At 38.8% G+C, this 14,626-nt stretch overlaps 1 protein-coding gene across 10 annotated transcripts in view; it reads left to right on the forward strand.

The window, feature by feature from the left end:
- GK (glycerol kinase) overlaps positions 1 to 14,626 on the forward strand; it is a 79,495-nt gene that overhangs the window by 23,071 nt on the left and 41,798 nt on the right. For 5 of the 10 annotated variants that reach the window (XM_050775130.1, XM_050775131.1, XM_050775135.1 and 2 more), the window contains exons 4-5: positions 1,923 to 2,000; positions 11,714 to 11,797. In XM_050775130.1, the coding sequence (XP_050631087.1) occupies positions 1,923 to 2,000; positions 11,714 to 11,797 (162 nt within the window). The remainder of the gene's footprint in view (positions 1 to 1,922; positions 2,001 to 11,713; positions 11,798 to 14,626) is intronic. The other 5 variants (XM_050775138.1, XM_050775133.1, XM_050775136.1 and 2 more) reach the window with 1 other exon arrangement.

Below are 14,626 nucleotides of genomic sequence, written 5' to 3' on the forward strand. Positions count from 1 at the left end.
GGCTGGTCTTGAACTCCTGGGCTTAAGGAATCCTCCTGAGTAGCTGGGACTAAAGGAACACACCACCACACCTAGGTAATTTTTTTTTTTTTTGAGATGCAGTCTCCCTCCATGGCCCAGGCTGGAGGGCAGTGGCGCAATCTTGGCTCACTGCAACCTCCGCCTCCTGTGTTCAAGTGCTTCTCCTGCCTCAGCCTGGGCAACATAGTTAGATCCTGTCTCAAAAATTACAGGCACACGCCACCACACCTGGCTGATTTTTTGTATTTTTAGTAGAGACAGGATTTCGCCATGGTGGCCAGGCTGGTCTTGCTCCTGACCTCAGGTGATCCACCTGCCTCGGCCTCCCAAAGTGCTGGAATTACAGGTGCAAGCCACCGCGCCAGGCCATCTGGCTAATTTTTAAAAATTTTTTATAGAGACTGGGTTTTGCTATTTTGCCCAGGGTGATTTTGAACTCCTGGGCTCAAGCAATCCTCCTGCCTCAGCCCCGAGTGGCTAGGACTACAGTTGTCCACTACCACATCTGGCTAATTAGTTTATTTCTTTGTAGAGATGAGGTCTTGCTACATTTTCCAGTCTGGAGGATTTACAAAAAGAAGAAAAGCACCAAAGTTGTCCAATAGAGATTGCTCTGCCTTGAGAGATGTAGTGAATATCTTGTCACTAGAAGTGCTGTCTGGATGGTCATATGCCAGGTGATTCTAGAGAAGATTTGAGCTTAGAAAGTATTTTTTGTTATACAGCCTTTAAGGTCTGTCCTGATCTTAAATTCTGGAAGAGCTGGATCCTTTAGCCCAGTGTGTTCTAGCCAGGATGCACATTAGAATCACCTGGGGAAGTTTTAGGAACCCATAGCAATGCTCACATCCCATCCCAGGTCAGTTAAATTGGAATGTTTTGACCAGGGCTTGGGCATTGGTATTTTTTAAGAGCTCCTCAGTTCATCCTGGCTAACACAGTGAAACCCTGTCTCTACTAAAAATACAAAAAATTAGCCAGGTGTGGTGGCAGATGCCTGTAGTCCCAGCTACTCGGGAGGCTGAGGCAGGAGAATGGCGTGAACCTGGGAGGTGGGACTTGCAGTGAGCCGAAATCGCGCCACTGCCCTGCAGCCTCCAGCCTGGGCCACAGAACGAGATTCCGTCTTTAAAAAAAAAAAAAAAAGCTCAGTTGATTCTAAAGTACAATCAAGTCTGAAAACCTCCAATTTAGCTCAAGCAAGCTGAATTGAGTAAGATAGTGTGATAGTGTGGGTTAGTGTTTTTTACATTAAATACAGTACTTGTACTTGTTTTATGTAGGTCAGTGTAATGTAAATGCCATTATATATTATATTTATGCCTGATTCAAATTCTTATGTATTGTGACATATTAAATACAGGAATAAAACTGAATTTCTAACAAATCATAAGGATGCTCAGCATAAAGGATTTTGTCCATAGCTATTTTCTTAAAATGTAGGCATGTACATGCACGCACACACACACGCGCACACACACACACACACAAATGCACACACATAAGGAGGAAAATTTCTTGTAGCATTTGGTAAACAATTGAATGAGTTGATTATTGGTCTGCTCAGAATAATAAATTGGGTATTATAAATTTGCAAAGTTATTGCATTCCTTAAAGCAACCAGTGTGCCTTTTATTTGGGTATTGATCTGGGTCCATGTCATTGTGTGCTAGTAGTAAAGCTGGAAGGAGTATGTAGAAATGAAAAGAAATACTTGGCATTGAGTATTGACTTTTTCTGGAGCCACTCAAAGAAAATAAACGAATCACTACAAATATTTCAAATATTTTTTTGATTTGTTATGTTTAGTTGCGTCTCTAGTAAGATGAGAGCTATTCTCCTGAAGTAGTTTCCTACTTGTTAAAATTTCGACTTCCTTCTGTTTAACTTTCTCTTTAAAGCTATTGGTGTCAGCAACCAGAGGGAAACCACTGTAGTCTGGGACAAGATAACTGGAGAGCCTCTCTACAATGCTGTGGGTAAGCTGTCATGCATGGATGTCAAATGTAGGGCCTTTCTTCACATTGCAAATGTGGTCATGTTAAAATATCTTGCTAAAAAAGCATTTAGTTGCCAGGCGTCGTGGCTCACGCCTGTAATCCCAGCACTTTGGGAGACTGAGGTGGGTGGATCACGAGGTCAGGAGTTCAAGACCAACCTGGAAACCCCTTCTCTACTAAAAATACAAAAATTAGCCGGGTGTGGTGACACATGCCTGTAGTCCCAGCTACTTGGGAGGCTGAGGCAGGAGAATTGCTTGAACCTGGGAGGCAGAGGTTGCAGTGAACCAAGACCTTGCCATTGCACTCCAGCCTGGGCAACAGAGTGAGACTCCATCTCAAAAAAAAAAAAGGAAAAAAAAAAAAAAAAGCATGCAGTCATGGTCACTATAATCTTGATGGGATGGGCAGAAGAGTCTGCTAAGAAATTGACTGCTGTATATTTACCATTTTTGGATCATACATATTCACATATTATAAGTGAATTAACTCTCCTATGCTCTCTCCTCTTGCTGATTGTCTTACAAATGGGCAAATGTTTGCCAAATTGTTTTGACATCTAAAAGAGATCTTACCTCCTTACCCTCAAAAAATTGAAATAACGTATGTTCACAGTCATTTTTCTACAAAGTACTTGTGTGTTTGTCTTTCCATCTAGGAATCTGAATTCTTCTTGTAAGGTTATAAAAATAGAATATTCAAATTTTAGCTGCTTCTGCTACACATGTGGCTATTTGAGCAGGGATTAAAAAGCCCAAAATCTCAAATATACCACTTTTAGGTATCACAACTTATTAGGTGTAAATGATCCTAAGTATATTTTAGCATCATTATTAGCATATGACAGTTGTTGAACACTGAATGACACGACCACTTCCTAAAAGGAAAATTTTGTTCTAAATTGCAATCACTAAAAGACTTCATTGTGTCAGATAGCAAAGCACAATTTTTTATCAATAAAATACTAGGTTGTGGGGTGGGGAATGGAATCAGAAATTATCAGAGAGGGGATAATTTTGGGAGAATAATCTTTATTAAAAGTTAAAGTAATGTTATCGTATTATAGGAAAGCATTTACTATGTTTTCTACATTTATGATAAAATAAATTCTCAAAAAATTTGAAAGAATTACAACTAAAGATCCTTTTAGTACATCTTTTTCTGTACTGTTTTTTTCTTTCTTTCTTTTTTTATTGAGACAAGGGTCTTGCTGTCGCACAGGCTGGGGTGCAATGGCACAACCTTGGCTCACTGCAACTTCTGCCTCCTGGGTTCAAGCAATTCTCCTGCCTCAGCCTCCCAAGTAGCTGGGATCACAGGCGCCCACCACCACACCCAGCTATTTTTTTTTTGTATTTTTTAGTAGAGATGGGGTTTCACCATGGTGGCCAGGCTGGTCTTGAACTCCTGACCTCAGGTGATCCACCTGTCTCAGCCTCCCAAAGTGCTGGGATTACTGGTATGAGCCACCACGCCCAGCCAAAAGTATATCTTTTAAATGTTTATTTTGTTCTCATTCTCATGAGTAGTTCATTTTGAATATAAGTAAGACAAATGACTAGTATTTAGGAGAGTATCCTTTGATAGATCAGTGTTAGCTAATTTCCTGAACTAGTTAAGGTTTTACTTTCTTTTGTTTTCTTAATGAAAGGAAGAGCCTACTCAGGCAAACCAGAAAGTTCCAGTTAAATTCTGAGCTTTTTTTTTTTTTTTTTTTTTTTTTTCTTTTTTTGAGACAGAGTCTTCTCTTTCACCCAGGCTGGAGTGCAGTGGCACAGTCTCGGCTCACTCTACCTCCCAGATTCAAGTGATTTTCATGCCTCGGCCTCCCAAGTAGCTGGGATTATAGGTGTGCACCATCACGCCCGGCTAATTTTTGTATTTTCAGTAGAGACAGGGTTTCACCATGTTGGCCGGGCTGGTCTCAAACTCCTGACCTCAGGTGATCCGCCCACCTTGGCACGCCTGGCCAGTTCCAGTTAAATTCTAAACACTGAATTGTAAAAATGGAACTTTGGACTTTGAATTGTTATTTTTCAAATAATGCAACTAGGTAAGCTGAAGTTACTCTTACAGTAAAGATTCAAGTAAATGTTTTACTAGAAAATCTTTCTGTGATGTGCTTATTTACTTATTTCCTTCTCTTCTGCCTGTGTCTCTCTGCACCCCTCCCCCATTCTACGTGCTTCGCAGTATTAATTCAAATGTTCATAGAATATGAGGAACTCTTTTCTTCTATCCTGAGCTACATGCATGTTTTGAGAACCTCTTACATGTTTGATGTTATCCTGGGTACTATAAAAGATACAAATTATATTGGCTGTTTTTGTAAGCACTTTATAATCTAGTTTTGGAAAGGAAAAACTAGATTAGGGAACAATCCATAAAACAAAATTAGGGAATAGTTGATAAATCATGTGTTGATAAGTTGAATAGGAATTAGAGCAAGTACATATCAGTATGGATTTTGAAATTTTAGCATACTTTTCACAGTGGAGGTTGAACTCCACTTGGGCCTTGAAGCATATGTTGGATTGCATTAGGAAAAGAGAAAATTGAGGAATAATGTGAACAAGCTATGAAGGTGAAAATGTGTACACATATTTTGCCAGAGTAAAGAAATGGATGAGTTTCACGCATAGGTTGACTCATTTTTTTATTTTTAGTAGAACTAGCAGTGATAATAATACTCAGTAAGTGCTAACTGCTATTACTTTGGGATTGTGCTAAGTATTTTACCCATATTATTTAATCTCACTGACCCTGTGAAACAGATTTTACTACCCCTATTTTATAAATTAATTGTGGAAAAGCTCAATAACTTGTCCAATGGCATGTAGCTATAAGTAGAGTAAAACCACAGTTTAAACATGAACACCCTCCAACCTCAAAGCTTATGTTCTAATTTGGATAGACGGGGGTTGGTGAGGATATAGAGGGGGCTGAAAGCCATGCAGTGTAGTGTAGACTTAAAGCATGGGGCAGCTTGAGGCAAAACAGATGATAAAGGAGAGTTTAGCCATCCCATGATGGTGGAATGGGTTGTTTCAAGTGCATCAGTATGCTGAGAACAGCCAGAAAACCTGGATGAAAATGAAATAGAATTCTGAACAACTGGAAGGCTACCAAGACAGTGAGGAGAGGAGGAAAGCCCAGAGATGTAAGCCTAGCACTTGGTGTTGCTTATCTCCTAGAGATACCAGTAGGTTCTGAAAGGAGTATCTGACAGGTCCATAAAGATAAGGAGGCAAAAGGTGGAGTCAAGGGCTGCCAAGGGTCGGGATGAGTATTGGTAAAATCCCAGACTTTGAACTGGAACTGTGAAAGGTCAAATCCTGAAAGTGAGGTAGACTGAAAATAAAGCAACCCTCACAGGAATTGAAGCACAGATTCAAATGATCTTTAACGCTAATTGGATTAAGATGATCTGAGATTGCTAATGCTAGTGGCCTAACTTCCTTTCAGAAATAAAAGTAAATCCTTTCTGGAGGAAGACAACATCAATTAGAGCCTCAAAAAATCTCTAGAATTTTTCATATGCATTATCTAGTTTTCTATTTAAAAAAAAAGCATGCATACAAAACAAAACGTGACTGAAAAGCAACAGAAACAAGTGACATTAGAAACAAACTCAAGAAATTCAGATACTAGAGTTTTTAGACTTTAAAATAGCCATAATTAATATGTTCAAGGAATTAATTGACAAGATTGAGATCGATAATCTTGGCAAAGAATTGAAAGTGCATTTTAAATGGACATTTTAGAACTGTATTAAGAACTCAATTGATGGGGTTTTACCATCAGAGGAGACATAGCTGCAGATGAATTTGTGAGCTGGAAGATGAATCAGAACTGCAAGAGAGAGTAAAATATTTAGACTGAAGCACAGAGAAACAAAAGTTTAGAAAATGCACAAAAGAATGTAAGAGAAATACAGGAAAAGGTGAAGAAGTTTAATGTATTTGTAATTGGACTTCCAGAAGGAAAGGAAAGAGAAAAAACAAGGCAGAAATAACATTTGACAGATAATGGGAGAAAGTTTTTCAAAACTGATGAAAGATGCCAGGCTGTAGATTCAATAAGCACTATAATCCCTAGGCAAGATGAATATACAGAAGACCATACTTACGCTGGGATATGAAGATATAAAGTTTTGAAGTAGCCTGAGGAAAAAAGATATGTAAACTTCAAAAAGAGTGACCCTAAGACTTTCAGCTAAGTTATCAATGGAAACAAAGGAAGTCAGAATGCAATGGAATGAAACCTTTAAAGTACTCAAAGAAAGTAACTTCCACATACAGTTCTATATCCAGTGAAAAAATTATTAAGAAATGAAAGTGAAATATACTAGGAGTTGGTGAGGATATAGAGGTCACCAAAAGCTATGCAGAGTAGTGTAGACTTGATACACTAGGCAGCTAACCCATTGTCTTAGTCCATTCAGGCTACTATAACAAAATACCCTAGATTGGATAATTTATAAACAACAAAAATTGTATTGTTTATACATTGGACAGGGCATAAAGAGGAGGGAGAAAATAAAGCAGGCCTGTGAGATTTTCAGCCTGAGAGAACAGAAGGAAATTAAATAATATTTAGGGGGTACCAAACTGAGAGAAAAAATGGCCTTGTTTTGGACAAGGTGAGTATTGGACTTGTAATAGAAGCTAATTTTGGGCAATGAGAAATTAGATGGTTCCAAATGTAGACTTGGAAATTGATAACATAGATGTGATAATCTCAATTTATTATAGATGAACTCACTATAGTAATTAATGTAAAATTAATTCAATGAAAGAATAGGTGCCTTTCTGTGTTCCAGGTTTTGTGATAACCCCTGGCATATAGTGACAAACCAGGAAGACCTTGTACTTGCCTTTGTGCTACAGAAACTAAGGATGGGAGTTTGGAAGCTAGAAGGAGAAAGGGAAATAGGAAAGGAGGAGAGCCACTAAGAAATAACAAGGATAGATTCTGCCTCCAGTTATATTTCATCCAGGAAAACACTGAAGTGTCATATCTCCATGTAGGTCTTCAGTTGAAAATATCAACATAATATTAAATCTTCAGCAGTTTTATTCTAAAGCAACACAAGGTAGGATGAATGGAAACAATGAGATTTTCACATATATTTGTCTTTGAACTTCTTTTGCTTTGTTTGTATCACAGTCTGTGGGTTTTATACTTTTTTCTCTGTCTCAGTTCATGCTGCTTTAACAAAAATATCATAGGCTGGGTGGCTTATAGAGTAGAAATTTATTTCTCACATTTCTGGAAGCTAGAAGTTCAAGATCAAGGTGCTCACCCATCTGGTGTCTAGTGAGGACCTACTTCCTGGTTTGCAGATGACTGTCTTCTCATCCTCATATGGCAGAGAGTGATAAAAAGAAAGCAAGCTCTCTCCTCTTTTAATGAGGGTACTGATCTCATTAATGAGGGCTCCACCCTCATGACCTAATTTACCTCTCAAAGGTCCCGTCTCTAATACCATCATATTAGGAGTTAAGATTTTAACATGTGAATTTGGAAGAGACATGTACATTCAGTCCATAGCATTCTCTTTGTATGCTTTCTTCTTTCCTTGTCTATTTCTCTTGTAAATCTCTGTAACTCTAGGCCTGTCCTTCTCCTCTTTATTTCTCTGTCTTACTAAATTATACAACAGATGATATATGCATATATATAGCTGTATGTAAATATATATATATTTTAAATAGAGATAGGGTCTCACTGTGTTGAGTAGGCTGGTCTTGAACTCCTGGCCTCAAGTGATCCTCCCATTTCGACCTCCCAAAGTGCTGGGATTACAGGTGTGAGCCACCATGCCCGGCCAGATGAGCAATATTTATTACAAACAAGCATATGAGAGGAGCACCTTATGTTTCCCTTTTTAAAAACTTCTACATGGCCTCCTTTCTTTATGGCCCAGGGATACTTGATAAGCAGTAATTCACTCACCCCCACTACAGTAACAGAAAACCCAAGATAGGAGAACTTCAGGATGTCATTGTTGGCCATGGCATAGGCTTGATGAAGGTTAAAACCAAGAAGAGCTATTTGATTTTGCTTGCAATAAAGGTATGTTCGTTTATTGACATCTTTTCTATCAGATACGATTATAAACAGAAAAAAATTTAAATGGGTCCATTGAGGAACAGATGGCCTAATTTACAAGTTCTATATATTTTTTAATTCTGTGATTAACAAGGTAAACATTAATGTGATATCTAAAATGGGGAAATGTCACTTTGCATCACTGCTTCCCAGCCACTGTGCCATGATGCAGGCATTTACAATAATGACCTCATTGGTGGATCAGCAAGAGCTTTGTGGCCCTGGATCTGAAGCAGGCCTTGGGCTTCTCTTGCCTCTTTTCAGTTATCTGAGTCCTCCTGGTACTTCTCTCTCTCCCTTTTAGCATTATCTTCAATATTCCCTTCCACAGGGTTTTCTCTACCCACCCATTTTTCTAAGCCTTTTCCTTCCAAACGCAGCTTTTATTAATGGTCTATATAACTGGTTGTCTTCTAACTATTATTGAAAAAGTAATTAAGCCACAGATTCAATTGATCAGAAAGCACGAAACTACCCAAGTAGTTAAAATGTGAAATGGGAGAAGGCTTGAATCAGTGATGTTTAGTATGTTTACACATACATTTTATTGATGCTATCAGGGAAATGTTCTGTCCGAACTTTAAAGGCCTAGCTGTATTTCCCCCTAATTGGCCAAGTTTGCTCACTCACCACTGCAGTTGATTGGTATGCATGATAAGTATAGAGCAATATGACGCTCACTCTGGTAGCTTTCTGTAAAGCACAATTCTTGATTTAATATAAAAATACCATTAATAGGCCGGGCGTGGTGGCTCACGCCTATAATCCCAACACTTTGGGAGGCTAAGGTGGGTGGATCACCTGAGGTCAGGAGTTTGAGACCAGCCTGACCAACATGGAGAAACCCCGTCTCTACTAAAAATACAAAATTAGCTGGGTGTGGTGGTGCATGCCTCTAATCCCAGCTATTCAGAAGACTGAGGTAGGAGAATTGCTTGAACCCAGGATGCAGAGGTTGCAGTGAGCTGAGATTGCACCATTACACTCCAGCCTGGGCAACAAGAGTGAAACTCTATCTCAAAAAAAAAAAAAAAGAAAAAAAAGAAAAAAGGAAACCATTCATAGTAGGGACTAATCCAGCAAGGCAAGAGTCCCTGGCTTAACACTTAGTATATTAAAGAAAACCACCCACAAAAAATATTTCATTGTCCCTGAAACATTTTTCTATATTTAAATGGTAGTGCAAACATTTTTTTGCTAAGCTGTTGGATTTAAAGTTCCCAATGGCACACATAACTCTTTATGCAGAGTGTTGCAATTTTAAAGATTGGTTATCGTTTTTACATTTGTTTTCACATACTGGTTAACAGTGGGCCAATTATTAAACCTATGTGATCATGAGTTGAGATCTGAACCTTGAGCTCAGTCCTTTTATCTTTTCTGGAACTGGCTTATGTTTCAAAGAATCAGCAGAAAAGAAAACCATAGATGACAAACCACCTAAAACTCCTAAGCACACTTAACTTTAGACAATAAAGTATGGTTTTTTTTTTTAAATTGGTTCTTTGTGGGAGGTTTTTCACTTTTGTAAAATCTAGAATTTTCAGCTTTATTAAGATCCACTTATTTGCCTTTAAAAAAAATTCCATATTACAGGATTCTTTGAAAACCTTACATCTCCCTCAATCCTGGATAAAGAAATACTGCTGTATTTTGGAGTGATTGAATTATTCAAATCTGTCCAAATAAAAAGAAACTGATTTAGTTTTCAACTTTGAGTTATCCAATCTTTAATAATTATTTTTATCCCGTTAAGACTGTGATGTCATCATGGCTATACCTACCTAGAGGTTTAATTCTAGATTCACGCTCTGGGTTCAGATCCTAGCTTTTCCACTTCCTACCATTCTGTGCCTGTTCCCTTGAGAGTTAAACTGGGGAGACGAAAAGTGTATACCTTATAGGCTTGAGGTGTAGATCAGTGCGTTAATATATGTGGGATACTTAAGCCAGGGCCTGACAGACTCTAAGGCTTCAGTAATTGTTAGCTAGGGCCACTGTTCTGAATTGGCTGATAGCTTTTTTCATCCAGTAATGCCAGATGAAATGATTGGTTTATACATGACAGGTGTTCCCAGGGGAAATGCAGAGCCTACCTGGGATCACCCACACTCAAGTCAGTCATTGATATTTTGGCATTTTATACCCAAGAGCTGAAATTGGCTTTAGCCCCTGCCTTTTGGCATATATGTAAATCAATTTTTCCTTCCAACTCTCTGGTTTACTTTTGGCCCCACCTGTTTCTGAGAATGAAGGTGAGGGGCAGCCATCAATATAGTCTCTTCCACCTTGCAAATGACCACTTACCCAGCTTAATTAATAGCTTAGCTTTTGACAAATAGTAAAATGCCATAACTAAATCTGTTTTACTATCACGTCTCTTGTGGGAGAAACAACCCCGTATGTAACACTTTGTGTAACTGTCAGCAGTCTGTGCTTAGGATGTGTTCCGTAACCTGGAGCCTCACCTTCACCTCACTTCCTATCACCCTAGCAGCTCATGACAGACCATTTCAGAGAAGATTTATTATTTGTCTTTGTTTCTAGTCAACTGGAAATCAGTTAGATGATTTTAGTGGGGTTTTTTTTTTTTACTGTGTTTTGTTTTTCCTTCTATTGTTATGACTAATGAAACACTGGAAATTTATGAGGTTTTATTATTCTAAATATTTTAAAAATAATTTATTCCTCTGTACTGTTTGTTACTATGTCACTAACTCTAGTCCATGGGGATTGAGGCAACTACATTTATCTTCACTCTTCAAACTTTTTGTTTTTTCCAGAACAAACTAAATCTACCAGACAGATTGGATGTGACTATTTAATACAAATAAGTTCAGATCGTCCAAGTTGTTTTTATTAACTTACTTATTTGGTGGGCTTGACCATTTAATTCCGCTTTACTTGGTGTAGATAAGGGGAGGGATATACCTTCTAGAAGTGGGCTGTCTAGTGTTCTGACTCCCTAGCATCTATTTTCCTTCTATTTTTTTCCTAATTACTTTGGAAGTTAGCAATCCCCTGTTCCCTCTAGACACGTTGCTCCCTTCTGTGGAGGTGCCTTTTACTCCCAGCTATCTTACCAGGAAAGTGCTTTCTTGGGGACCTGCCTTCCCAAAACAGCCCTTTCATGTCTTAGTGCAGATGATCACAACACAGACTGTAGCATGCTCCTTGCCATTCCTTTCTAACATCCCCTAGGATTGTGCTTCCTCAGTACACCATCCATCATTTCAATTTAGTGGTTGAATGAATAGTCGAGTACCACCTGAGCCACTTTTCTAATTAGGATGCATATATGTTGCCAGGTAGAGAAGAGTCATCCTAAACAAGAAGCAGGTATTTACCTGTCTTCATCCAAATGAAAATATTATTGAATCAGAGATTCATACTGGACTTCCTTTGTTCCCTTTCTGCTCCCCGCCTCTTCCTTTTCTTTTTCTACACTCCAGTGTGTAGAAAAATGTTCATTCTGACGAACTTGCCCAAGTGATCTATCATTTCCTACATGGTCAACAAGAGACCTTGAACCTGGCCATCTCTAGCATGAATTGCCCTTATTTCTTCTAATGCTCCAGCTGCTCCAGTTTCTCCTGGCCCTTCAGTTCCAGTTGCCGTTGTTCCCTCTGGCTCTTCAGTTCCAGCTGCTGGTACTTCCTCAGGTATTGGTGCTCTGGCTATTGCTCACTTCCCAGCCTCCCAAGTCCTATATGTTGGGGGAAATTGACTTCTGCTGCCAGATCTGGATCTGTCATTCCTTTTGATTGTTCTCAGAGATTACCTACACAAGGGGCTTAGTCCTCCAGCTTGGGAGTCTTCTCTTTGGCTTTGGTCTCTTCTGCAAGTCTAATTCTGCCGTCTTAGCTTCTTTAATGAGTTTTCTAATTTTTTTGTTCTTAATTCAATTAATTTTGAGCATTTGTGAATTGCTTGGTAGTGTACCAAACACTGATAGTTTTCTCTTTGGCAGTTTTACTAATGCATTCCATGTATTCTAACTGCCTTAACGTCTGGCTGTAAAAACAAAGTAATTCTTACGACAGCTTTCTATGATCATGGAACAATGGAAGGAGAAAGACTTTAGAGACCATCTAGTCCAGCCTCCTTATTTTATATTTACAGAATCCAGACCAAGAAGGGTAAAATGAATTGCCTAAGTCACATAGCTTATTGTTGGCAAAGCCAAACATTGAATTTTGGTCTCCCTGATTTCACATCCAGTATTTTGATTCTTTGTGGTGAGGATTTAACTCTGTGTTTACCGCTATTGTCAGTCATAGCTGCAAACTTTCAAGTGAGGAATAAAGTGCCTAAGTGGTCCTTGCTAATAAACAATAGAATCACAGGGCCACTGGGACTCAATCGGGGGGTTCTTTTAGATTTTTTTTTTATTTAACAAATAATTGGAACACACCTAGTATTTTAAAGAACATGCTCTTCAAAAGATGAAAAGAGTTTCTCCCGGGAGGCGGAGGCTGCAGTGAGCCGAGATTGCGTCACTGCACTCCAGACTGGGCCACAGCACGAGACTCTGTCTCAAAAAAAAAAAAAAAAAAAAAAAGAGCGAGAGAAAGAGAAAGAAAAGAGATTCTCGTATTTTAGTTTTATACTGAATTACTTGAGATACTTTTAACAAAAGTACAGAGACTCAGAGCTCAGGCCTTGCCTAGACCTGCAATCAGAATCATGCAAGGTAGGGCCTGGATTTTAAGGTTTTCCAGGTAGTCATGGTATGCTTTAGAGGAAATAACCACTGCTGTGAAGTCTAGCAGTGTTTCTCAAAATGGGGCACCTATTTAAAATTCAGATTTCTGGGCCTCATTCCCAGAACTTCTATCCTAGAATTTATGGGGATGGAGCCCATCTTTAAGCTCCCTTGTGAATGTTATATCCATTAAAATATGAAAAAACACTGGTCTAGAATATTTTAAGTCATTAACCAAAAAAGCCTAGAGTAGTGGCTTTCAAATGTATTTGTTCATGCCCCTTGGTAAGAATTGCATTTTACATAATGATTCGGCAAATCCACATAACTAAAACAAAAGTTTCACAAATCAATATTTATCTTACCCAGTGCAGTGAACTCTGATATTTTCCATTCTAATTCATCCTATTTCAATTTTTAAAGTAGGCAATCAAAACTCACTAAATTCATTTTTAAACTCATAGCTCACTGTAGTTTGAAACACTGAGTATTGAGATGTGCTTGTTAATTCTACCTATCATAGATTTAAAACTTTTCTAATTCTTCTACTTTTTCTAGTTATTTCTGTAAGCCAATAACACCTGCTAGGATTGCTTACCTGTAAGGAAGGTCCACTTTTGTCACAGTGTAAAAGTAGACTGCCCTTGTTCCCTGGACATGGGAGATCTTGCCACCTCCATGATGATGTCACTAATGGCTTATATCAATCACAGTATAAATAATATAAAATTCTATTTCAACTAAATGAAATTTAAAGCAGGGGGCAGTTCTTTTGCTCATGGAAGCAGCAGTCCAAGGGTAGCTAAGTTCAGGTGCTGTTTGATTCCAGACTCAGACAGTATCACTTGCATCCCCCTCAAGCCTGCCTTTTCTGGGATGGCTCCTGATGTGGCATATTCAACTCTCCCTTCATGAGGGCAGCAGGCCCAAGCCACACACTGCCAAGGTCAACTGAGAAGAGGGACTCTTGCAGACTGAGCACAAATCTTTTTGACCACATGTTATCTCCTGATCCAGTCACTGGGATCCAGACCCATTCCTGGAGCTGGGAGTAAGATCAAATCTCAGGCACACTACATGGCTGAGGATGAGGGCGGACCGATTTCCTAAAAAGAATTCGAAATACCGCTCCCCAACAGATGCAGGAGGAGTAGATACTGGACAGCAAATGCAGACGTTATCTATTATAGGCCATCTATTTTCATGGTCTTTCTCTTTTCCCTCCTGTTTTCTTGGTTGTGATGAGTCTTTTCTTGCTGCTTTTCCCACCTACAGAAACCAGTATCTTGTCCTGAAGTCCCCAGTTTCAATCTTGTGGGAAGTAGCCACTGTCAAAATGAAGTGCAGGGCCCTCCAGGGAAATGACAGCATAAGTAATTAGAAAGAATTGATTAACATTTACTACAGGAAATAACTGCTTTTTAATGAAGAGAATGGAGTAATAGAGAAGAGTTAACCAAACTACACAGTGATTGCTACCATTCAAATATGTGGTAGTGGGCAAGCTTGCATAGTCTTCCCTGGAGTCCTTTAAATAGACTATGAGACTGAGTCTTTTCAGGAGGTATCTGAGCAGTCAGTGTCCTAAAAATATCAAATGACCACAAATAGATTAAAAGTTATCAAAGTTTAAGTACAAAACTTAAATCTGGCAAATAAAATTCAGATGATTCTATTGGCTGCCTTTCACAATTACTTTATGTACTATTTAATGTTTCCTCTTCCTCAAGCCTACTATCATGAAGCAAAATAGAAATCCTTTCCACCAGGGGGTTAGAAAGTAGAT

Source organism: Macaca thibetana, chromosome X (genome assembly GCF_024542745.1).
Source record: "Macaca thibetana thibetana isolate TM-01 chromosome X, ASM2454274v1, whole genome shotgun sequence".
Lineage (NCBI taxonomy): Eukaryota > Metazoa > Chordata > Mammalia > Primates > Cercopithecidae > Macaca > Macaca thibetana.